The 24,281-nt window shown below is 41.2% G+C and overlaps 2 protein-coding genes across 5 annotated transcripts in view; both read right to left on the bottom strand.

The window, feature by feature from the left end:
- The window catches only part of LOC129095858 (unconventional myosin-XVIIIa-like), a 130,660-nt gene extending 119,846 nt beyond the window's left edge, over nucleotides 1-10,814 (bottom strand). For 3 of the 4 annotated variants that reach the window (XM_054604446.1, XM_054604455.1, XM_054604490.1), the window contains exons 1-2: nucleotides 10,671-10,814; nucleotides 7,560-8,688 (exon numbers count right to left, since the gene is read on the bottom strand). In XM_054604446.1, the coding sequence (XP_054460421.1) occupies nucleotides 7,560-8,582 (1,023 nt within the window). In that variant the 5' untranslated portion in view covers nucleotides 8,583-8,688; nucleotides 10,671-10,814. The remainder of the gene's footprint in view (nucleotides 1-7,559; nucleotides 8,689-10,670) is intronic. The other variant, XM_054604464.1, reaches the window with a different exon arrangement.
- An 815-nt stretch (nucleotides 10,815-11,629) lies between these two features.
- On the bottom strand, nucleotides 11,630-22,790 carry LOC129115934 (galectin-9-like). Its single transcript, XM_054627118.1, has 8 exons — nucleotides 22,679-22,790; nucleotides 20,331-20,419; nucleotides 19,814-20,021; nucleotides 19,346-19,465; nucleotides 18,973-19,170; nucleotides 17,833-17,921; nucleotides 14,340-14,496; nucleotides 11,630-12,281 (listed from the first exon to the last, which is right to left on the bottom strand). The coding sequence occupies exons 1-8, from the start codon at nucleotides 22,712-22,714 to the stop codon at nucleotides 12,135-12,137; spliced, it is 1,044 nt and encodes a 347-aa protein (XP_054483093.1). The 5' UTR covers nucleotides 22,715-22,790; the 3' UTR covers nucleotides 11,630-12,134.
- Between the last annotated feature and the right edge of the window lie 1,491 nt (nucleotides 22,791-24,281).

The following is a 24,281-nucleotide window of genomic DNA, read 5'->3' as shown; positions in this document are numbered from 1 at the left end:
GGAATATGTTTAAACCATTTATTGCAAGCCAAACTCATAGCTAACGTTATTGTATCGCTAATGTCAAAATGTTACCATCCATAATCCAACAGTAACTTGGGGAGAGTATCCATTACATTACTGAAATGTAAAGTTCTACTCTCTGTAACCATCAGAACGTTAACACTTTGAAAATGGGAATGAAAGTTGGGTAAAGTCTGAGCAATTTGTTTGAGCACAGGAAGCAGAGAAATTTGAGAGGGTCTGAATAAAAGTGGAAGCATGTTAAGTCACAATTGCTTCCTGAATGGGTCGAAATAACAAGAACTGTGCCAAAGTTAACAGGCACTATTGTGGGTACACTATGGTGGATAGCAGAGAGGCTGAATGAGAAAGAGAGCGCAAGTAAGTGGAGTGTGGGAGGAAAACATGGCTGTGCTTTAAAAAGGTCTACTACTTCTACTAAGTGTTACTGCAAATACCCCAACAGCATTAGATTTAACATAGAATGTATAGGCCTACATATAGACTATTTGTAGTACTATTTACAACAAATGACCTTAAGAACTCTGGGTGGTTGTTTCTTCTGCCTCTCTGCTGTCTGTTTTATAACTCTGCTTAAAACATCAATCAAATATTAAATTCAATATTAAATACAAATGAAATATTCAAATGAATCAACCTGCCTCTAGACAGGGCCAGTGTGACGTTTGCAAATACCACAATCTGCTTCCAACTTCAGGAATATAAGCCAGAGAGCAGGAGCTACTACCCCTTTTCCAACCAAGTCATCATGTGGCTTATATAACACAGGAAAACCTGCTTAATCTAGGCAATAGATCTATTTCCTATTATGGTATGCCAGTGCCGTTGCATTAGCTTTATTTCCCTGGTGTGTCACATTCAATGTCACTGAAGCAGGATTACTAAAAGTGAAAATGTTATTTACCCTTAACCCAGAGTTGGTAATTATTAGAACAGTTCAAAAACGAACAATGATGATTTTGATGAGTTTTATTTAGTTTTTCTCAAGTTTGAATAAAGTGTCATTTTAATGATCAGCGAGGTAAAATGATGATGTTGTCTGAATGGAGTCTGGTAGCTTTGAGGAAAGCATATTCATTTTAGGTTTAGTACATAAACAAAATGTAATAATTTTCCCAATTCCTGGTTTATTTTATGTATTGTATATACACTTTAACGCACTTCTCATGCAGAGTGCTGATTGTAACCATTCACAATAAAGACAAAAAACACATGTTAGTTGTTTTTTTGGTCCAGTGGGAATGCATCCTATAGAGTACAGCCTGGTCGGTTTAATCCGGCAGCAGAGGAAAATGAACCAAACGATGGAGGCAGTAAACAGAAGGGAAGCTTAGGACCGTCAGTCCCAGTCAGCTGTGGCCTCTGCCTGCATTTACACCACTGAATGCTACACATCAGGTTTTACTGGACGGGGCCCTGCTCAGGGAATCCTCAGGCCCTCAGTATTTACAACCTGTGGAGCACTGCCACAAGGCTGAACACAGTCATGAAGACTGACAATGCCAATATAACTCAGTTCTTGTAGGTTGCATCTCTATTCTGGTGTTGTTATTAATCAATGATGTCATTTTAAATATGAATCTACAGTACCAGTCAAAAGTTTGGACACACCTTCTCATTCAATGGCTTTTCTTTATTTTTATTTTTATTTTTTTTCTACATTGTAGATTAATATTGAAGACATCCAAACTATGAAGGAACACATATGGAATTATGTGGTAAACAAAGAAATGCTCAACAAACCAGAATATGTTTTATATTTTAGATTCTTCAAAGTAGTTGAATGAGAAGTGTGTCCAAACTTTTGACTGGTACTGTATATCACTAATATATTTAATAAAACGTGATTTTGAAAAAAAGGTGATGAAAATCAGTTCTCCCATCTAGTGTTCACCCGACCAGAGCTAAATATGAGCCAGTAATTGTCTTATTTGTTGGTCAGGGTGAAAATGTCTCCTCCTGTGCTATTTTTAGAATATCCTGCTACTTGTCACAGCCAAAAAAAAAAAAAGGCTGCATCCTCTCTGTCTGCTTTCCAACCTTGATTAAATCTTACTGTGTTCATATTTGTTCTGCTAGCCCCAGCTTTAGGGGGACTGACACTATGCTGAATGAACATCAGTGTACTGGGAACAGCCAGAGAGCTGCTCTGTAAAAACCAAGTCCTTCTTGTTTTAGAGGATTATTCTAGTTTATTACAATGTGGCTATTCCTTACATCACTTCCTATTAGTTATGACACCACTGCCCTCACATATGTCCTGACACCTGAGATTTACATCGATGTCATTTTAAGACAGCATCTTTGTTTCTGAGAAATGGTGGATCAAGAAAATAAATCAGCCCAATAATAGATGATGAAATCAAACATTTGTTGCAGGCATCACTATCATTACTGATACAGCAGGAATGATCCCGTCTACTATCTGTAATATCTGTACTGACACTCAAGTATCATATTGAAACATCTCAGGCGACACACAGCCCTATTCATCACTAGTTTGTCGTGAATATGATAATATGTATGAGAGCTGGCGGCTGCTGTTGGCAGAAGCAGAAGCAGTGTCTCTTTTAAACCCTTTGTCAGGACTGAATGATGGCCATCCTGTCGGCTCTCCTGTATTCAAACCAGTAGTGAAGCTGGTGATAGCCGTTAGAGTGGACAAAGGCACACAGACAGGCCCTGCTGTTTAACACACACACACAAATCAGCTGCAGAGACGGGCTTGGCAAGTTAAAGGAGAGGAAAAGCTTGTGTGGGTTTGACCCAACACTACCTATACACTTAAACAAAGCTACCTCCGGTGAGCACTTCCTGTTTGCTCCATGGAAATCACTTTAGCAGCTCCTCACATAACACAACGTAGGCCCGAGTCTCTTATATCAAAGACAAACAGCCAGCGTGGAGACGCAGTCGCTGCTTCTGTCTCCTGTAAGGAAAAAGGAAACCATGGTGCTACATAGAGTCACTCCCTACCTCACAGAGCGTTGAGGAATTCAATTGTGGTGAGAAGGGGGACCAGAGACCCTTTCAGACTAACATGGTCACAAGGACCCTTGATCCAAAGGCAATGGAGGCAAACAAACAAAGCCCTCATATGCCGCCGAGCACACCCCTGGAAGACTCTCAGCTACTGTTAATGCAGCAAAGTTAATGACTTTATGACTGTTAGACAAATAAATAACTGACAACTAGGTTCCTTAATATATTGATCAATATATTTTGAGAGACCACTGTGACAGATTATTTGTTTAGTCCAATCAACAGTCCAAACCCAAAGACAGTTAGTCTACGATGATATAAAGTAGAGCAAAAATAAAAGGGAAGGAAGCCTCACTTTCATTTTCATTTATCAACAAATCACTTCAGCACTTCTCTATTTGGTTAATTTACATATTTTCTGTGCACATTAGAGGACAATATAGGATAACAGTTTATAAATAAAACAGCTGCCGAGTGAAGCCAATGCGGTGTCGCAAAACTCCGCCAGGCCATGTCCGGGCCAATGTTAGTTAAGAGTCCTGATGGGCAGGTGGCACCTTGCATGGTAGCTTGTGTCATCAGTGTATGAATGGATGTGAATGGATGAATGATGACATATGACTATACAAGTACCGTCCATTTACCATTTTACTGACCATCAGGGGGCGACTCCTCTGGTTGAAAAAAGAAGGTCTGATTGTATAGAACATGACTCTACTTCTCTCTTGATTTATGCCCTCAGTAAACATTGTAAACATTAGTTTATGGTCTCAAGTCTTCTTCAATACAGCATGATGTTCATTTAGTACATTATGGTCCATTTAGAGTCAAATAGACCATAAAGCAGGGTATGCTTCAGGGCAGGCTTACTTTGATTGACAGGTCACTGCTGCTAGCAGAGTTTTGTACAGCGTCAGCATTTCACTCCTTTGCAGTCAAAAAAAAGGTCACTTTTGTGATGAAGATGTCAACGGCCGTAATTCAAGATGTCGACGGCCTAAACCACGGACTCGAGGCTTCAAAACAGCTGCATAGTCAACAAACCAATGACTGATGTCACGATGACTCCGTACACTTCTTATATTCAGGATACGTTCGCAGCTCATACTGATTTAATAGTTTTTGCATTTCATTTACTTTTCATTTTCAATCACTTACACTTGAAAATAATAATTATACGGTTAAGCTTCCGTTAATGAAATGTAACACTTCCTGCAGTATTCGCAATAAAAGCCACCAAACAAGTGAGCCACAATGCTCAATGAGCTACTGGAATACGTTTAATGTGAAACATCTGTGCAGTAAACACGCAGGATTAGCAATCCAACGGGATCCAACCAACCAGCCGGCCGCTGAATCAGAAACATTTGCGATTTAAAACTTCATCTACAACTGCTTGTCACACCGTAGGAAAGCACATCAGTCATGAACACTGATTCACCGCATGTTGTAATGTGCTGATAGCTTCATTTCCAGTTGACAGAAAAGACACAACGTGTGTGATGTGATTGTAATGCTGTGGGGAGAGGCGAGGAGGCTCTGATCAGAGGGCATCAACATTCCTATATTTCATGACATAGACTAGCCCCGAACAGTTGACTCCATCTCGGAATTGACCCGGAAGACTAGGCCTGATTGAAAACAGTAGATTAGGTTAAGAGCCATTTACAGTAATGAAATGCTGATTTGTATACATTTTCTAAGAATGGTCAATATAAAACACCAGCATTGATGTGTTTCATCAAAGTATCGTCACAGCTTTTAGTTTATAGCTTAAAAGTGTGGGCTCCATGTTAGCTATGAGAGCTTGACGGAGTAGCAGCAGGGGGCGGGGCTAAATCAAGGGTCAATTAGCTTTACCAACTGGTCATCTTAACAAACCAACTCCTAATATTTGCATAATAATAGTGGATGAAAGAAACTGATCAATTTTCTTGCTTTATGCAGTAGGTCTCAGCAAGACAAAGTCAGTTTCAATCTTCACTGATATGGCAATTAAGATGTTGAAGGACACACTGCATAACAATAAAGTTTATAGCTTTCAAAACAATTTCATAGGGGTTTATAAATTGCATCGTGAATTTTGTTAACTAGTGAAATAGAGTTGAGGATTATGGTTTGTGGTGGAGATTAGATTAAAGAAATATGTGTGTGGGTGATTCACAGCAGTGCACCCTTGTTTATCACTGACAAATGATTATGAATCTCTTTTTTATCATGAAGTATGATAACCATTGCTGCCTGAATTGATTGTAACCTACCTAGACTTTTGCCTACTGAAAAATCTAGACTGAACTTTACTTTTACAATTGAAAAGTCAGAGTCGAGGATTATTCACTGCCACTGAGCATCAGTTTATCACACCATATATTAGCCCCTTTACCAGTAATATTAAGGGGAGTCTCAAACCCGACTAGTCACACCCACTGTGAGCTACTGCAACAACAGTTAAACATTTCATGTCATCCATGGTCCTTTGAAGAGACGATGCTAGCAAAATAAGAAGTACTGTTAGCCAGTATTTAGATGGAGTTTGCAGCCCCTATTCATTGCTTTGACACATTATTCCCCATTTACTATTATGCAACTTTAAACAATGCACAACACACAATGGAAACCATTGCTTCTAGCCTGAGATGAATCACAAACCCTAAACCTTTGCCGGCAAAACAAGCTTACAACATGCTAAACAATTTAACATTATTCAAGTTGTTTAAAACAAGTTGTGAAGAACGTAACCTGCATGAGCTACCATGTGACGTAACATGGAAGTGTGTTCACAGTGTTTCCATAACATAACTGAGAGAAGCTGTTCAAAGTACTCTGGTCCACAAGCTACCATTAGAGCGTTGATATGATCCAGAACATCATTTGGCCCTTTCAGATGGCGCTCTGATAGATGGCCTAGTAGTTCATTCTCAGTCTAAGGATTATTTTCCAGGGACAACATAAGTCTTTCCAGGACATTTGACTGTTTCTCTCATTTTCCATGTGTTTGCATTAACAGCTGGTCAACTGTTTTCCAGGGGGGGGTTTTCTGGACGCGTGGGAACCCTGTGCTGAAATGAGTGTCAAGATTTGACTCTTGAAACCAATAAAAGAAAAGCATCATTAAAGTTAGCGGGGGAGCCATGACACTCACTCATCACTAACCAGACGCTTAGATATGATGTATGAAAAACAGCGTACAATTACTGTGAAAAGAAGGACATGGGAAAAACAGAACCCAAATAACCCCCAGAGAATCTGGGATGTCGCAGTGCTCAACTTAGTAAATCGCTTTTGAGAAGCATTTCTGACACATGTTATTGGATCTTTGGAGGAGCTGAGGCTCTGTTGAAGGAAGATGTTTTATCATTGTTTCCGTTGTGGTTAGACAGCCACGGTCAGCTCAGACATCTACATGACGGCCATTACATTTGTCAATACCTTAAAGTCCGGCTGAAATCACATGTAGTCATCCTTTTTGTAGTACTCTGTACTCTGTTTTGATTGACAGAAGGCTTCCAGAGTGCAGGTGTTACACAGAAGGCAAAGTAAATAAAATAAGCTGTAGTCTTCATATAAAAAGGCAGACAGTGTGTTGATGTTGATAGTGGTACTGAAGAGAAGCCCCCCCCCCCCCCACCAACCAGACACAGGAGACATTTGTAAATCGGTTTACAGGCTAATTAGCTACATCGCATGCAAACTGATGTCAGCAGTGCATTTGTCCCTGGTGAGTGTTTAACTCCTTCAACAAGCTAAAGTGCAGGACAAAACATGTGTTCATGTTTGTAAGTTAGTGAGATAAGAGGGAGACTTGAGCAGCAAAGATAATGTGCTTGTTGTTCAGATTCTGTGTCTCTTGTGTAGAGTAGCAGCCAGCAGTCTGGTTCAGTGTGACCGTCTGCTCTGCCTGAGAAGGAACACTGATGTTACTGCTTTATGCCAGATCATTGCAAAACTAGGGGGTGCTTAATGAAACCAAAATATAATAAAATATAGATTTTGGTTTCTGAGATTTCTCAAAGGAGAACACGGGACAAGTGATCTACAGGGCATATGCGTAAGCAGGAGCAATCGTACGTCAGTTGGACTTTCAAGGGTAAATAAATAAATAATTGACGCAAAAAATGCATCATATCGGCGAGAAAGCACAATTTTAACAGCTGCTTTTATGAAGGAGTGGAAACTCATACAACCAGGCTATTCTTTCGATTTGTTTAGGCCTGAACCAATACAAGGCACAAATAGTGAGCATGACACCTTGACTTTGCTGTCATCCAGCAATTTTCACCTCACACATCATGATCAGACACGGAGATATGATGGCTTAAAAACAGCTTGTCAACAAACCAGAGGCCAAACACGGCCTTCCTGAGAATCAGGGACATTGCGGTGTTTCTGCTACAGCTAATCAGCCTGTGAACAAAACATTTCTGAAACTGGACACTTGAAAAACCAAGAGATTCTTTGATTGGAAGACATTGAAATAGAGCGCCACTCGGTGCCACTCAAAGAGAGAGGTAACGGTGGCCTTTATCTGTTTGTACAAAGAAAGTGATGCTTACATGTCTGGCCTCCCTGCGCAGCCCCTCGGTGTTCCTCAGCCAGCAGCGGCTCAGCTCGCTCAGCTCCAGGATGGGCTGCACCTTCAGCCTCACTGTGTCTCCCGACTGACGGATCATCTCCACTATCTCGTCACGGCTCTTGTTCTCCACATTCCGTCCGTTTATCTCCACCAGCCTGTCGCCCGGCACCAGCCCCAGCGCCAGGTCTTTGGTACCGGCCCCGGGCTCAGCAAAGTGGACCACACGCCGGTACACTCCTCCATCGGGACTGCGGTCCAGCATAGTGGTGCGACGCAAAGAAAATCCAAAGTCCCCAGTGTTGCGGCGTTGGAGCTCCAGCTCACGTATTTCTGGCACGCTCGGTGCGACCACAGCCGGTAGCTGCAGCTGTGCAGAGAAGGTCTTGTCGACCACTTCAGGGATGCAGACCTTTTTGGTAGCCGGTTCTACTTCAGGCTGCTGCTTCAGGCTGTGCTTGCGGAGCATGCTGAAAACTTTGCTCTCCACTTGCGGGGATGGGGCAGCAGAGTTCTGGCCTGAGGGAGTGGAGCCCTCTGATTGGCTCTCCTCTTTACTCCTCTGGGAAAAGGAGAAACGTTTCATCATCTGACCCACCTGTGCGGAGTTCGTCTTGGCAAGTGAACCAAATTGAACCACACGGTCACGTACTGAGCTGCGATGTCCATCCTGTCCTCCTCCGCCCTCACCCTTGAGGTCATCAGTGGAGCTGGCTGCGCTAAGCTGGTCATCCAGAACCATGCTGCTTCGGTTGCTCAAGCCGTCCGATTCAATATCAGTGAGGGTGAGCTCGCTGCTGCTGGCCACTTTGATTGGAATAGGGTTGGAGATCTCCAGTTTATTCTTGGACTCACGCTTGGACTCCCTCTTCAGGTTGAAGAAGCCGCGCCGCATGCTCATTTCTTCCAGGCTGCGCAGCTCCGCTGCAGACATCCTCTCCTTTTTATCTTTCTTCTCCTTCCCTCTCCCGTCCCTCTCCTTATCCTTTTTCATCAGGTTAAACATGGTGACAAACGTAACGCTGAGTTTCTATCCACTGCAGCTCTATTTTCCCCAAGAGACGGAGCTCCAGTTCAGAGGTGCTTTTGTTGTGCCAACAGGGACGAATCTCCTGGGGAAAGGGATAAGGAGAGCAAACTGTGTCAAACTTCAAAATACTTAAAATTAAGGGGGGGAGAGTATTTGATTTCCATGTGAAGCTGGACAAATAAAATCAATTAAACCTTCATCTTATTGATGTGACGATAGACTGTGGGTGACTTTTGGTGCTTTAAAATATTTATTTTAAATCATTAACAATATTAACATATGAATTGTTGATTATTTCCGTAAACTAAAAATGATTTTTATTATATATATATATATATATATATATATATATATATATATATATATATATATAATCTCATCTACACTTAGTTTATCACCAATCATTTTACAACTACAATTATTTATCAAGCTAGAGATAAGAGGTACAGAATGATCTGCTGCCGTACCACCAGACTTGAGAGCAGCTTCTTTCCTCTGGTAGGAGACTTGAACCTTAATCAGAAATTACACTAGTTGCAATTACATATGATTGTATCAGTATCATAGAACTGTATTGCCGAGATAATAGAAATTGTTAAAAATGGGCAATCACTTCTGACAGAAGCAACAAGCGTATTAAATATCCTCCTCCGCATTAGCATCTGGCTTTTGTATATTTTGTACACATGTATTTTGCAAGAGAACCTCACAGCGTGTTACAACTCTCCACATGTGTAGATGGGAAGTCCTCCAACATCCTTACAACACAGAGGCTCATTGGAGGAGCTTGGTAGGACCAAAACATATCTCTGGCCTCATCTTTAACTGGGTCTCTCCAAAACTCTAAATAAAATTTTAAAAAAATCAGGAACTCTTCCTGCCACTAACTGACACAAGCAGACAGGCAGATACACTTCCTCCCGCCTGGTTCTCATTAGCTGCTGAGTGTCACACACACACACACACACACACACACACACACACACACACACACACACACACACACACACACACACACACACACACACACACACACACACACACACACAGAGCCTCCTCTCTGCACAGGACGGCACAGGCTGGCTCCCAAAACAAACGCCTCCTACTGTAACTATGGCATAGGCCATGGAGCTCCATTAGTAGGGGTACTGTGTACTCCCAGCTAGAATGTGTCACAGTTTAACGTTAGCACATGCTAGCTCAACACATAGATAGTGACATGCTAAAAAATCACAGTGCTCTTAGTGGCTGAACAAAAGGACTCAGTGCCGAAATATCAAAAAAAAAAAAAAAAAAAAAAAAAAGATGGTGCTGCCCAGCCGGTTCTCTTATCAACATACTAATTTGCCACAACACCAAAAAGGTGTCCTAAAAGTGTGTATTAAGTCATTGACTGTCCTGTCTGGCACCCTGAGTGGACATTAGCGTCCCGTTGTGGGATTAATAACCAGGTCTAGGGGACATTAGGACAGCTAAGGGTCTCAGCAGTGCTTTACTTTTTTTTTTAAGCCCTCTCTCTCCTGTTCATCTACCGGACTGCTGAGGGTCAAACGATGCGAACACCTGCACACTAACGTACTAATTAATGGCGACATGTAGTAGCCCTCCAGTCCGCACTCACTGTGAAGAACAGGGGGACAAAAAGCATGACAGGGCTATTATAGGTGTAGCTTTTCGGCTACATTAGCTAGCATAGCTGCCGTTTCGTTTATGAGGTAACGTTACCTAATAAAACACATATTTGCGTTTTCATTCCACCGCAAACAAAAAGAAAAAGCTCCAAAAAGCACAAAGCGACAGTAATACATTGAGTTGTGGTTGAACTTTTCCATTGAGTCGTCTTGCTAGCTAAACAGACTTAATTGGCTCCAGCCACAGCCTTGACGTTAGTTCTCTGCCCTCATTTTTTGGTGAAGCAGATCCTGGAACAACACATCGGGATCCTGTGAGAATGATCCAGTGAGCCCGATCTGACTGCCTGACTCAACACTGCTGTCTTCAAACAATCGTGTCCCCCGCTCTCACTTTGATCACACATGTTTATTTTAAGAAAGTAATACTCACTGTTCTCCAGTACAGCAGATACTGGGTGCAGCTCGGCTGGAACAGAAGGAACAGAAGCCGCAGACTGGCTTCTAGCTAACGTTATCATAGCTGGCTGCTCCCAGTCCTGCTCTGAAGGTTCAGTACAACAGCTAAAGCTGGTCAACCAGCGCTCCCTGCCGGACAGGCATTGTAGCTACAGCCTGGCTGATGCACCAGGGGAGCCAAAAAAAAAGACCATTGGATGGATTAAGATTGCATTTTGAGCATTACGTTCATGGTCCCCAGAGGATGAATCCTAGTGACTTAAGTGATCCCCTATATTTTTCTGGAGGTACACCAACAGGTCATTTTTTTTTTTTTCAAAATGCAGCCTATCCTTTCAGATATTTCAACATCTCCCAGATTGGTTGGCACAAAATGTTGGACACATTCGTTGTTCTCAGAAGTTGTATCCTTATGACTTTGGTGACGCCGACTTTCCCTCCAACCACACAAATGGTGGCGAAGAGCATAAGGACATTTAGTGTACATGTTATGTTTAATTGTGATCCCTCAACCTTTCCCGTAGTGCCATCATCAGGTCAAAACGTAAATTTGTCTAATGATTTGGGCAAATGTTAGCATGCTATCATAATTACAGTAAACTAGCCCTGCTGTGCCTCAGAGTCTTGCTTATATATAACCGTAAACTGTCATAACAGCCTCCAATAGAGTTAATAGATGATCTTAGTCATGACAAAACATGATTACATTACACACATTCTCACAGGCTGCGCTCAATTTGCAGAGCACTGATCAAAAATAGAAATAAAGGAAAACCTATTCATTTCTTCGTCGTTATAGTGAATCATGAGGGATTTGTAGATTGTTTAGTAGCCTGTTTAACATGTTGTTATCCACAGTTGTGCAATTGTTCATTTTATTCCCTTTTTTCTTAACAAGTTCCAGCAGGTAAGAATTCATCACATCATAACACATGTTGTCACACTATACTTTAATTTCAATGTTTAACATAAATGATTACACAATTAAAGGGAATTGCATTTCCAACACTATTCCTTTTTTACAGACTTTTCAAATACCAAGCTGTTGACTAATCAACGGTTGTACAATATTCTGTTGTCAGCTGCATTAAGTGTGGGTTGTGATTTGCAGCTTTGTTGTGCCTACTTTTCTTTCTCAACTTGCCTTGTCTCCCTCACCTCAGAGATTATCTGCCTACATTATACAGAATGCCTTTGGATGAAGCCCAACTGACTCGACCTGATAATTGTTGAAGGATTTCCCCTTTAATGTTTCAGGAGCTGTATAGCATATGACAATATAAAAATGAGAATGATTATTTGTAGTATGGATAAACACGAGAAAAAGATACAGTAGCCTATACAAAAGAGCCTGGATTCATTAATAAATGCAATGGATTTTTTCAGGGAAAGCATGTTGTGTCTACGATTATCAAGACCAGCCACAGGTCCTGGATCTCTAAACCACCACAGAGGTCAGGCTGATGTCTCCATCGATCTCCAGGGTGGTGATGTGTTGGAGGGGATAGAAACGATGCTTAAAGGTGTGTGCCTGCATCCCATTGGCCACAATCCTGAAGGTGTGGTTCTCACAACAGATAGTCATCTGGAAAAAAAACAAGGGCATTTTGCAATGAGCATAGATTGAAGAGCCTGCCTGATAACAGTAAACTAACAAACTTGTGTTCTTTTATACAACCACTGCTGTAGGAGTCACCAAGGTCTCACACATAGTGTCTTTTAGACATGTCTGGCTCAAGTCTGGGAGGAAGTGGACCACAAAAGAAGTGTTCTATCTTTTTGAAACTTGGAATATTGATAGGCGGGATTACTAATCACGTAGTCTTCTTGCAAAATGTTAAAATTAGGAAAATCTGTTACATAATGCAGTCAGCTGAACAAAAAAAAGATTTGTCCTGTAAACACATGAATGCATTCACACAGTGTGAATAGTTCCCATGTCAATATATTTTTCCTTACTGCTGTTTTTGTCATCAGTACTTCCATAGAAGAAATCTATTTTCGAAACAAGTCTGACTTAGTTTTAACTTAAGCACAGGAAATAAGGGCATCAACTTGTGCTTTATCGCACAGATTATTCCTTTTTCCACGCTCTTATGTGTGAATTCATCAAAAATACCACAGGTACATATTGCCATTCAGTTAAGTACTGTTATTATTTTAACATGTGAGCATTACTTTTTTTTATAATTATTCATGTGACATTGTTCCTGTTAGAGTGTTTGGGGTTATATCGTATATTTTGCTGTTCATATTGTTGTCATTAGAGGTTTGACGAATATTATTGCAGATGCTTAGATGATGATTAGAAATAGCTGATGAAGTTGCAAAGACACGGTTCACTGTACCAATACTAGTCTACATAGTGTACTGTACATTCATGAGACAACAGGGAGAAAACAATCTATTTAACCCTTCCTTTCCTAAGGAACACTATTCCGCTGGGAGTTTGAGAGAAATCACAATGAGTGAAACATTATGTTACAGACAGGCTTACAGACAAATTCAAATAGAGTTAGCATATTCAAGCATTGTAGATTAGTGGTTGTAATTGATCTTCATGGTAAATTTCTTGAGTGACTTCTCACTTTTAAGGCAAAGTGTACTACTGTTAATGTATGCAAATGACGAGTAACTCCTTGAATGGTATAATCATGACGGTTTTGGTTGAGAGCAGTTGATAGTTCAGGCAGTCCGCTATTGTCTACCCGCTGTTTTATTACAGCAGCCATGTGACCATATTTACATATTATATGCTTTGCTTTCCCATACACTTACATTAGTAGCTGTTGCTCACTGGCTGTAAAGTTCGGAGAGCCACTTCTCCATTACAGCATCAGTTAGACTGTGATCGACCTCATTGTTTGTTGAAGAAAGCCATGAACACATTTCAAATACTTACACCTGGCTTAACCTAGTCATAGCACCTCAACGTGGCTTGGCCAACATGAAACTTGAGTTTTTTTATTATCTTGAAATTTCTTGATTCTGCTTTTGTGAAAAAGCCCACAGATCCACTCTTACTGCCCTTTCCCTTCACAATAAAAGTCCTGGACATATAACATTTGCATGTCCCCATGTGATAAGCTAATGCCAAAGGCTTAAAGCTTCCTTATTAAGGCCGATTGCAGTTGCACCTGAGAGTCGGAGACTCATTCTAAACCCACTTCAACAGACAATGGCAATATGGCAATATTTCTGTCGCAAGTTTTGAGTAGGAACTGTTGTATAAATCAGTCAGAAGATGCCTGTACTGTATGCTCTGACCAGCTCAAACTCACATGTCACTATCTGTGATTCCCTCTCTTCTGTGCATCACATTTATGTTTATCCAGAGGAACAAAAGACAATAAAGTCAGATTTCTAAATGAACATAGTCAGATTTACTACTTGTGCTCAGAATTGTGAACTTCAGAGATTGACCTTTATGTATTTTACCTGGTCTGAATTTCCAATACTTAATGATGGAGTCCATCAAAGTGAAGGAAAGCACTGTACCCCTGCAGAATTACCTTTTCAGATCTAGTTTAACTATGCACATAGCTCATGTAATGGAGATGCAAACTGCTCTTTTTTCTGTGTTATCAGTGTAGTTCCACCACCTGGACAGTGTGTGCAATCATTGCAGTGTTTGTAGTGGTACCGTGAAAGGCTTTCCCCGCTGGAAGGGAATCCCTCCACCGCGCTCCTCAGCTCCCCACTGCGCCCCCTGCTTGGTGTTTCGAACCACAGCGTTCTCGCTGAAACGTGCATTGTAATGCAGAGCGATGCCAGAGGGATGGGTCAGATTCACATGGAATCTAAGAGGAAACACAGGGGAAAGAGTGAGTAATACACGACACTGGGCTTCCTGCATGATTGCTTTCTTAGTCTTTAAAGGGGAACAGCACCAATTTTACAGATACAGTGGGTACGGAAAGTATTCAGACCCCTTTAAATTTTTCACCCTTTGTTTCATTGGAGCCATTTGCTAAAATCATTACATTAATCAGCATTAATGTACACTCAGCAACCCATCTTGACAGAAAAAACCAGAAATGTAGAAATTTTTGCAAATTTATTAAAAAAGAAAAACTGAAATATCACATGGTCATAAGTATTCAGACCCTTTGCTCAGTATTGAGTAGAAGCACCCTTTTGAGCTAGTACAGCCATGAGTCTTCTTGGGAATGATGCAACAAGTTTCTCACACCTGGATTTGGGGATCCTCTGCCATTCTTCCTTGCAGATCCTCTCCAGTTCTGTCAGGTTGGATGGTGAACGTTGGTGGACAGCCATTTTCAGGTCTCTCCAGAGATGCTCAATTGGGTTTAGGTCAGGGCTCTGGCTGGGCCAGTCAAGAATGGTCACAGACTTGTTCCGAAGCCACTCCTTTGTTATTTTAGCCGTGTGCTTCGGGTCATTGTCTTGTTGGAAGGTGAACCTTCGGCCCAGTCTGAGGTCCTGAGCACTTTCTTCCAGGATATCTCTGTACTTGGCCGCATTCATCTTTCCTTCAATTGCAACCAGTCGTCCTGTCCCTGCAGCTGAAAAACACCCCCATAGCATGATGCTGCCACCACCATGTTTCACTGTTGGGATTGTATTGGGCAGGTGATGAGCAGTGCCTGGTTTTCTCCACACATACCGCTTAGAATTAACGCCAAAAAGTTCAATCTTGGTCTCATCAGACCAGAGAATCTTATTTCTCATAGTTTGGGAGTCCTCCATGTGTTTTTTGGCAAACTCTATGCGGGCTTTCATATGTCTTGCACTGAGGAGAGGCTTCCGTCGGGCCACTCTGCCATAAAGCCCCGACTGGTGGAGGGCTGCAGTGATAGTTGACTTTGTGGAACTTTCTCCCATCTCCCTACTGCATCTCTGGAGCTCAGCCACAGTGATCTTTGGGTTCTTCTTTACCTCTCTCACCAAGGCTCTTCTCCCACGATTGCTCAGTTTGGCTGGACAGCCAGGTCTAGGAAGAGTTCTGGTCATCCCATACTTCTTCCATTTAAGGATTATGGAGGCCACTGTGCTCTTAGGAACCTTGAGTGCTGCAGAAATTCTTTTGTAACCTTGGCCAGATCTGTGCCTTGCCACAATTCTGTCTCTGAGCTCCTTGGGCAGTTCCTTCGACCTCATGATTCTCATTTGTTCTGACATGCACTGTGAGCTGTAAGGTCTTATATAGACAGGTGTGTGCCTTTCCTAATCAAGTCCAATCAGTTTAATTAAACACAGCTGGACTCCAATGAAGGAGTAGAACCATCTCAAGGAGGATCAGAAGAAATGGACAGCATGTGAGTTAAATATGAGTGTCACAGCAAAGGGTCTGAATACTTATGACCATGTGATATTTCAGTTTTTCTTTTTCAATAAATTTGCAAAAATTTCTACATTTCTGTTTTTTTCTGTCAAGATGGGTTGCTGAGTGTACATTAATGCGAAAAAAAATGAACTTTTTCGATTTTAGCAAATGGCTGCAATGAAACAAAGAGTGAAAAATTTAAAGGGGTCTGAATACTTTTCGTACCCACTGTAAGTCAGTTTATAGTCACAGGAACTACTACTTGGAAGGCGAAAACAGTTTCTATGAAGTCTTTTTTGGTTGTGCAGGAGCATTTTAAAGTATAAGAAAATGTGCCTAATGATGAGATACTGAGTCAGGTTTGAAGACTTCACTGCATTTTTTAACAGAAAACCTTGTTTTCAATTGCGTGAAATACATTTAGGCCTACTGTAAATATCTATGATGTTTGATGAGCTGTGGGGAATCTCCAGGCACTGGAATATGTAGTGTTCTTTTGCAATATCCATCTATACTTGATATAGCACATCATCTGGGAAATCTATTGAGAAACTGTTAATGGATAAAATAACATAACTGGAAGTTATGTTTTGTGCTAATCCAGCAAGTTCAATGTCTGACAAAACAACATAATTCATCACATTGATGGCAAAATTTAACATGACATATAAAGCAGTCCTTCTCACTGATTTGAGAGATTGTGTACAATGGCCGGTAACACCCACAGATGTTAAAGGAAGAGCTACTACGGTAGGAGGTATGGCAAAATCTCTGACAAATACAACATTTAACTAATCTGTATCCTCTCCTAGTATATTGCAAACATGTGCAATGTGTAATATCAAACTCATCACCTTTTGGCCGAGACAGGAATGTGAGTTTTACATTTTCTTTCTCAGGGCAGCAACTTCAATTATGGAGCATCATCAGATTGCTTCGGTAAAAGTTAAGAAACTAGAAACAATTGTTATTGGAACAAGGAAGAGCAGTCACTTCCTGGTTGGAGAACAAACCCTGCCACAGAATAACTGAGCATTGTATTCTTTTAAAGCCTTGTTAGTACATTTGATTTGCTTCATAAGTCAACATCCTGCAGTTGCAGTCAAAGAGGAGCCTCAACAGTTTGTTTGGTTCTCTCAATAACACAAACCACAGACTGAGCCTTCCAGAAAGCAGTCCTCCAGAACAGTGTCTGCCTGTCACTGTCTGTTTGTATTTCTGTTACATCACTTGGCTGAATCTGTACCTGGTTTCTGAAAACGGGATGTGGTGTTTACATTTGCAAACACATGAACAGGACACTTGATTAATTACTTTCGTGAAGAAAGATGTAGAGTCTAGGCACAGATACTAGGTCTAGACACAGATGTAGAGTATAGGCACAGATACAAGGTCTAGACACAGATGTAGAGTATAGGCACAGATACAAGGTCTAGACACAGATGTAGAGTCTAAGCACAGATACAAAGTCTAGACACAGATGTAGAGTCGAGGCACAGTCTAGGCATAGTTTAGAGTTTTTGGCCAGTCTTACGGTCTAGGGGCAGATGTGTGATCTCTGTGTAGGTAGGGCGGCAGGAATGGGCTCTGTCATGTAGAATGTGCTAGTTGAATCCAGCAAAATATATACCAAGCAGTTTCACCTCTTCTCTGGTTGTAACTTAAAAAATGCATTAAATTGCAATCAGTGTATTTATGCTAGTCTGTAGTGTATGCCTGTGTCTTTTTCTCAACCACTCTGCTTACACATTCCTAAGACTTGAGGTGTAGTGTGATGTTGTTTCATTTCTACGATGTGGGTTTAATGGTTACTGGTGAAATCTAGTAACCATTAATGAGGAAGTCAGACCTTGTGGCACTGGGGAGAACAGCCCCCTGGATAGTGATGGTCCTGCCAGGTTTAAGTCCACCACTGATGGGGCTACAATATGGAACAGCCTGTACGGAGACAGAAAGGGAAAATGAATTATACAAATATCCTTTCTTGGACTGGTTCAATTAATGAAGGGTGTAGTCCATTTATAGATCAAAGATGATAAAACTGCTGTGGTTTTGATCAGGGTGTGGCCAGGAAGCACCACACTTCAACGTTTTAATCTGTGTAGAGCAGAGCAACAGCAGTTGCTTTTTGTTATCTATGATCTGTTACAGAACAGGACATGTATGCCCAATGTAGTGTCCAGTTTTCCTGTTTCTCAGTTTGTTTTCAATCATCAACTATTGAGGCAGCTGTGTTTGTCTTCCTTGGCTCTTGATCATTCACTGTTTCTTCTAACTTGACTGTGGTGGTCGATACTCACCCCAACCTATGGTGTTTTGGAAACCATGTCCACCTCAAACCACTGACTAATGCTTCTGAGTTTGCCTCTACATGAATGCAAACTGGAATGAACCACAATCTGTTGAATCCCTTTCCAGAATGTGGAAATATACTGCAGTTTATTCTTGAATTAACTGGCTGCCTCTTTTGTTGTAAGGCATCCTTCTTATGAGTACGCTGCTGGTTGAACAGTCAAATAGCTCCAGAAACTCCTTCCCCTCACACCTTTCCAACGATGGATTTGGGGGACTGTCTGAATATTCCTGCAACTTTCTGAAACCAGCATTTCCAGATTTACACCCACTTCACACTATCATTGGTCTGCTGTGTGGAGGTTAGACAGGAGGAGCCAGGGTTTACATCTCTATAGCTCTCTTTTTTATTCTATTTCTGTCACTTTTTATGTAAACTACTGAGTGTAACGCTACAAATGCCTCAAGGAGAGACTAAAGACTGCCTGAAAATGTGCACTGTTATCCCCATATTTTAGCATAATTGCATCTCCCCCCTCTCTACGATGGACGGCTTGGACTTAAGTGGAACATATGTTTGTTTTTCTTGCAATTTCTGCAAACTGACCCTTTAACTTAACCAGTGAGTGTTGTGCTGCCCCAGAGCAGCTCTGTAAAGTTCCTGTAGAACTGTATCTCCACCCTGCATGATACTCACAGGCATTGCTGGAGGAAATCCAGGCTGGGAGGGGAATCCAGGCTGGCAGGGGAATCCGGGCTGGGATGGAAATCCAGGATGGGAGGGGAATCCAGGATAGGAGGGGAATCCATGCTGCGGTTGAACCACCGGATAAGAAGGGAACGCAGCATTGGTGGGAAAAGCTACTTGTGAAGCAAACGCAGGGGGGAATGCTTGCTGTCCAGAAAAATTAACACAGAAGGAAAACACTGTAATCATCCTTCATCCTTTCATAAAACTTTTCTTACTTACCATGTTGAATCATGTATAAGGTTTGGTATTCTTAGAGCAGTGACTACCCAGTACATGAAAACACAATGAATGCCATACTTTATTCTGGTAGCATCCTCACCATGGAGTTCTGGAATGCAATGGAGGAAATTTCTACTTTCCCAGCTACTGCGATGGTGTCCACCTGGTGAAATGGGATACGGTGTCTGAACTCCATGAAGTGGCAGCCATTGATGCTCAGCTGGAGATAAATAAAGAAAAATACAACTGTGTTTTAAATGTGTTAAAATCTATGTTTCTACTCCATCAATCTACCAATCTCTGACTTCCTCCCCACTTTCCTCATCCTATGAGCGATCACAAATAACTACGCCAATTCTCTGTTTGGCCTTAATCGTGGCTCATTTTAAATCTCTCAGGATGAACAAGAGTGCAGGCAAACTGTCTGTGTTTTAGTTATTCCTTGCATAATAATTTCTTCCAAATGACCTGTTAACAGGATTTGTAAATGTTGTGAAATAGGATCTGCCTGGATTCAATTTCTAATATTGTGTACCAAACGAAGTAGCTTATTTTCAGATAGTCAGACCTGGTAGAAATCCCGGGAGACAGTGATGCTGAGGCTGAAGGTAGAGCCAGCAGGGAACGGTGAGTTGGCCTTCCTCTCCTCACTGCCCCAGCTGCCATTCTGAAAGCTGTTGGTAACCACATAACCAGGGTGGCTGTCATACCGGGGGTTAAGGTGGATAGCAATGTCCGCATTGGTCCTGGAACCACACTGTAAATTCACATGGAACCTGGAAAAATCAAAATCATCATTTAATGGTCTATGACAAACTGTCCTTACTTAGATTTTTAATTGTATATAAATGGCCAAAATATCGATTAAATGTTTTTATGTTGCAAGCTACCCAAATAATGAACAGGCATAAAGGCAGTATTTTACACACTGTGAAACAGAAGGACAATGTTAGGTATTATTAAGACTACTGGAGATGATAATAACAGTGAGAGTGAAGCCAAGAGTAAAGGGAACAATCTCTGAATGGGTAAATGGCTAAAATGTTAACAGCAGAGAGAACAAATGATGAACAGAGCGGTCTGACCTATCGGCTCCAGGCAGGGCTCGTCCACTGATGCTGATGGACTTCCCCTCCTGCAGACCCCCATGGATCGATCCAGTGAAGGGGATTCTCTACAAGGGACAGGACTAAACAGGTTAACATCTGCATGTGATATTTGGCTATATAAATGAATTGACCATTGGAGAAAATAAATCCATCTTATGTGTTGTAGTCCATCACTGTACTTTACATGGTTAGACTGGGATGCTTCCTACTGTACAGCAGCCTGAGCCTAAATTATATGTTCTTGTTTCGGTGCACATGTACAAACACAGACTTTCATTAAAAACTAGAAAGCTGCTCCATCTCCACCAGGTTTGTCTGTGACGACCACTGATGTAACGTTTGACTGAATGAATACAACCCACAGCGGTCTAACCTTCTGTCTGGACTGCAAGTGTATCAGACATGTTTTTTTTCATTGTGTGAGACACTCACATGTCTCACACAATGGGAAAGCTCTCGTTCTATGCAGATGTCTGCACCGTCTCATGGGCATTACCGCGTCCTGAAGCCTTTATTTAGGCTTCCATTCTATCTTTCCAACAACACTTATGTAAAAGTGAGGTTTCTATTTCCTAATCAGTTAAAAGTACATCTGTGCATTTTGTTTTATTATTATGGGTTTTTATTCACCTGTATACTTTATACAGTTACAATTAAAACATTTTAGTTTCATGATTCTCCTGTTTGTTTCTTTGGGCTCCTGTGTTCATTCCTTTTGGCATTTATGCGATGTGTATTTTTATTTGCATTTTCCAGATAAGTTTGTTTCCCCAACTCTTTTATGGGGACCCACTTCTTAAAAAAAGACAAACCATTGCGATCCAATTCACAATAGATATATACATTGTGAGAAGAGGGAATTAGTGCATTAATGAATGTTTCTGACCACTTTAACTGACATTTCTGCATCACCTTACATTATCCTGTATACGTAAACCAGACATTTAAAAGGGATCTACGTTGGATAAACCAAAACGTTGTTTATGAATGTTATTGAAAATATAAACACATGTTAAATACTTGAAAATGAGACCAAATAAATGCATTTGTTCCTGCTGTGGCCGTCCATGCGCAGAGAACACCATCATACTGCTGGATGATGACGTGACAGCATTGTCACACTCCATCTGGAGGTTTGTGGCAGCTGTGCATTGGCTGCTGTGTGGAGCAGCTGCCCGAGGAGGATAGCAGTAAAACAGCTTTTCACCCTCTGACGGTCAAACTGTGGTATTAATCAGCGGTTCACATGAGGCCCTGGTCATTTCCTATGTACACACAGCTCACTGCACTGTTTGCACACATTTTAAATGCTGTAAATAGTAACTTTTGTATTCCTTTTGTATATTTTTATCTTGTATATTGTTGTAAATATTATTATTATTATTATTATTATTATTATTATTATTATTATTATTATTATACACTGCTGCTGGTTAGCTGAGCTGCAAAACGGAATTTCGTTGTATCACTACAATGAAAATAAAAACCTCTTTATCTTTATCTTTAAATAAGTGCTTATTTCAGGCACGTCAGGCAGTGTTGGCATTTGAAATGTTTCTCATCGGAGAAGCTTCTGTTTCTTTCTTTCTCTACACTAAATATTCTCTCAGTGTTTGGTATCTCGACACGTCAGCGGGCGCATTCACGTATGCGCGTGCATGTGTACAGTAGGTCTCGGGACTGAGCATGGCTAATGACGACCAATAAAGTTTGATCTCCATTTGGTGTGGTATTCCAGATAACTGTAACGGCAAATAGTTTCAGCCATGCTGAGGGAATAAAATATATATATATAAAAATAAAAATAGTCCATGAATATTTTATGTAATTATTCTACTGCTGCATATAGCTTTAACATGCTACTTTCTCTTAATGCATTTATTGCAAACTTAACGGTTTTCCGTTAAGTTTTGGACACCATTGTTATGGGGGAGTGTTCTCTTCTCTTCCTGCTATGGTCCACGGTTCATTACCAATGCTATTTGTACTCCAGCAGTACTCACACTGTTCACCAACGCATGCATTATGGAAACATGATCAACACAGTGTTGTTAACGAGTTGAGACGCAATATTACAGTGTTTTTAACGAGTTGAGACGCAATATTAAGTATATATATATATATATTCAGAATTATTTATAGAGTCAGAACCGATGTTGATTATGCGTGAAGACCCCCGCAAGTCTTTCCGGTTCTGCTGCGTTTTACTGCCGACCAGTGAACGTAAGTCAACGGGACCTGAGGTAACCCCGAGCGGGACCAGCCTTCACTCACTACCACAGCGTTTCTCAGTAAAAAACAACAACAAAGTCTTAATCACTTACTGGGTTATAAAAAGGTGTCTGCTGAGTAAAAGCCATTGTCCGACAGTGTTTCTGAGCTGCAGGAAGTGTGCTGCCAAATCTGACGCAAAATGAGATATTTTTACAAGTTGCCTTTTTATTACTCAGATAGGTTTCGATTCTCTACTGTGGGCGGTGTTCAGAGAGTCCTCCTATCAAGAGCCTACAGAAAAGGTCTCATCAGGACAAAGGGCACACTGGATGGATATGTAGTTCATGGTGATTGTACAGAAACATCTGTTCCAGCCATCAGAGCTTCCCATGGGTTCATACCACTGTCTCTGCCAAACATGAACTGATCCTCAGTCAGCTAACTATTGTTCCATCTTGGAGAAAATATCATTCTGTATTTCCGTATGCTGCTTCTTGTTTGAGATCAACAGCTACCAGTCCCAGCATTCCACAGCTGAATCACTCCCAGAAGCTGTGTGAGCCTTTACTCAAGTTAAAGTATCCTGTAATACCTTCTTGCATCCAATATTTATTTAGAAGTTAGTGAAAGGCCAAATTATATATTTGTCTCCTCCCTCAACTACAGTTGCCTACATGTTGGCTGGGTCTCAAGGAAGTAACAAAGAAAATGAAAGTGTGAAAGCCACATAAGCTCAGAGCTTCATTGGTCTATTCAAAACAGACAGGCTATGACTATCATCATGATGCTTTTATCCAAAGCGACTTACAGGAAGTGTATTCAACATAAGTATTCAAGAGAACTACTAGTCACCAGAAGTCATAAGTGCATCTCCTTTCTTAAACAAGCATCTAAAAGCATAAACCATAGCAAAAGTATAGTGCAGAAGCAAATTACTACGAAAACAATAAGTGCAACAAACTAATACGAATGCAATAAGTGCTACGAGGAAGGCTCAGGGTAGTACTTCTTGAAGAGGTGAGTTTTCAGCCTGCGCCGAAAGATGGGCAGCGACTCTGCTGTCCTGACATCAGTGGGGAGGTAGGAGGGCTTCTGTTGTGGCAATTGTGTGATAGAGAAGTGAAAGTTCATGCCCATGTGATTCTGTGAACTTCCCATATGTTCGGTCAACTTCACATCAGGGTGCACATTTCCATCAAACACTTGTCCTTTAATGCTCTGTGAAAATACTGTAAGATATTCACTTACTCCTTCTTGTTGTCAGAGTGGGATTACACAATTGCCACAACAGAAGCCCTCCTACCTCCTGTCTGTGTTTCCACTGAAATCGTGTGTGTGTGTGTGTGTGTGTGTGTGTGTGTGTGTGTGTGTGTGTGTGTGTGTGTGTCACTGTGAGATGAGATGAGATGATCTACTTCAGTATAGACTTTGGTCACAAACTAATAATAAACGTTCCAGCCCTCATTTACATAACGCTCACCAAAGAGTTATAAAGTCGTAAACCAAAACTGTTGTGGCCTGGAAACTCAGACATTTTGTCACGACAAGCATCCGCATCTCACATAACACACCGCCTTGTTACATAAGCAATGTGTTGAATTGTAATGTCTCTGTGAGGATGACGCTGAGTTAGGGTGAGTAAATCACCTGCTAAACACCAACATGTCCAATTATGTCCTAGAGCAGCCTTACAGAGCTCTGAGCATGGCTGTG

Source organism: Anoplopoma fimbria, chromosome 1, assembly GCF_027596085.1.
Source record: "Anoplopoma fimbria isolate UVic2021 breed Golden Eagle Sablefish chromosome 1, Afim_UVic_2022, whole genome shotgun sequence".
Classification (NCBI taxonomy): Eukaryota; Metazoa; Chordata; class Actinopteri; order Perciformes; family Anoplopomatidae; genus Anoplopoma; species Anoplopoma fimbria.
The sequence above is the reverse complement of the archived record's forward strand: the minus strand, read 5'-3'. Positions and strand labels throughout refer to the sequence as shown.

Coding starts and splice junctions, on each gene's coding strand:
- LOC129115934 (XM_054627118.1), bottom strand. CDS start 22,714: ATGGCTTTTACTCAGCAGACACCTTTTTATAACCCA. Junction 19,466..19,813: donor TCTCCCGGGATTTCTACCAG/GTCTGACTATCT, acceptor ATTTATCTCCAG/CTGAGCATCAATGGCTGCCA. Junction 19,171..19,345: donor TTGCATTCCAGAACTCCATG/GTGAGGATGCTA, acceptor TTTTCTGGACAG/CAAGCATTCCCCCCTGCGTT.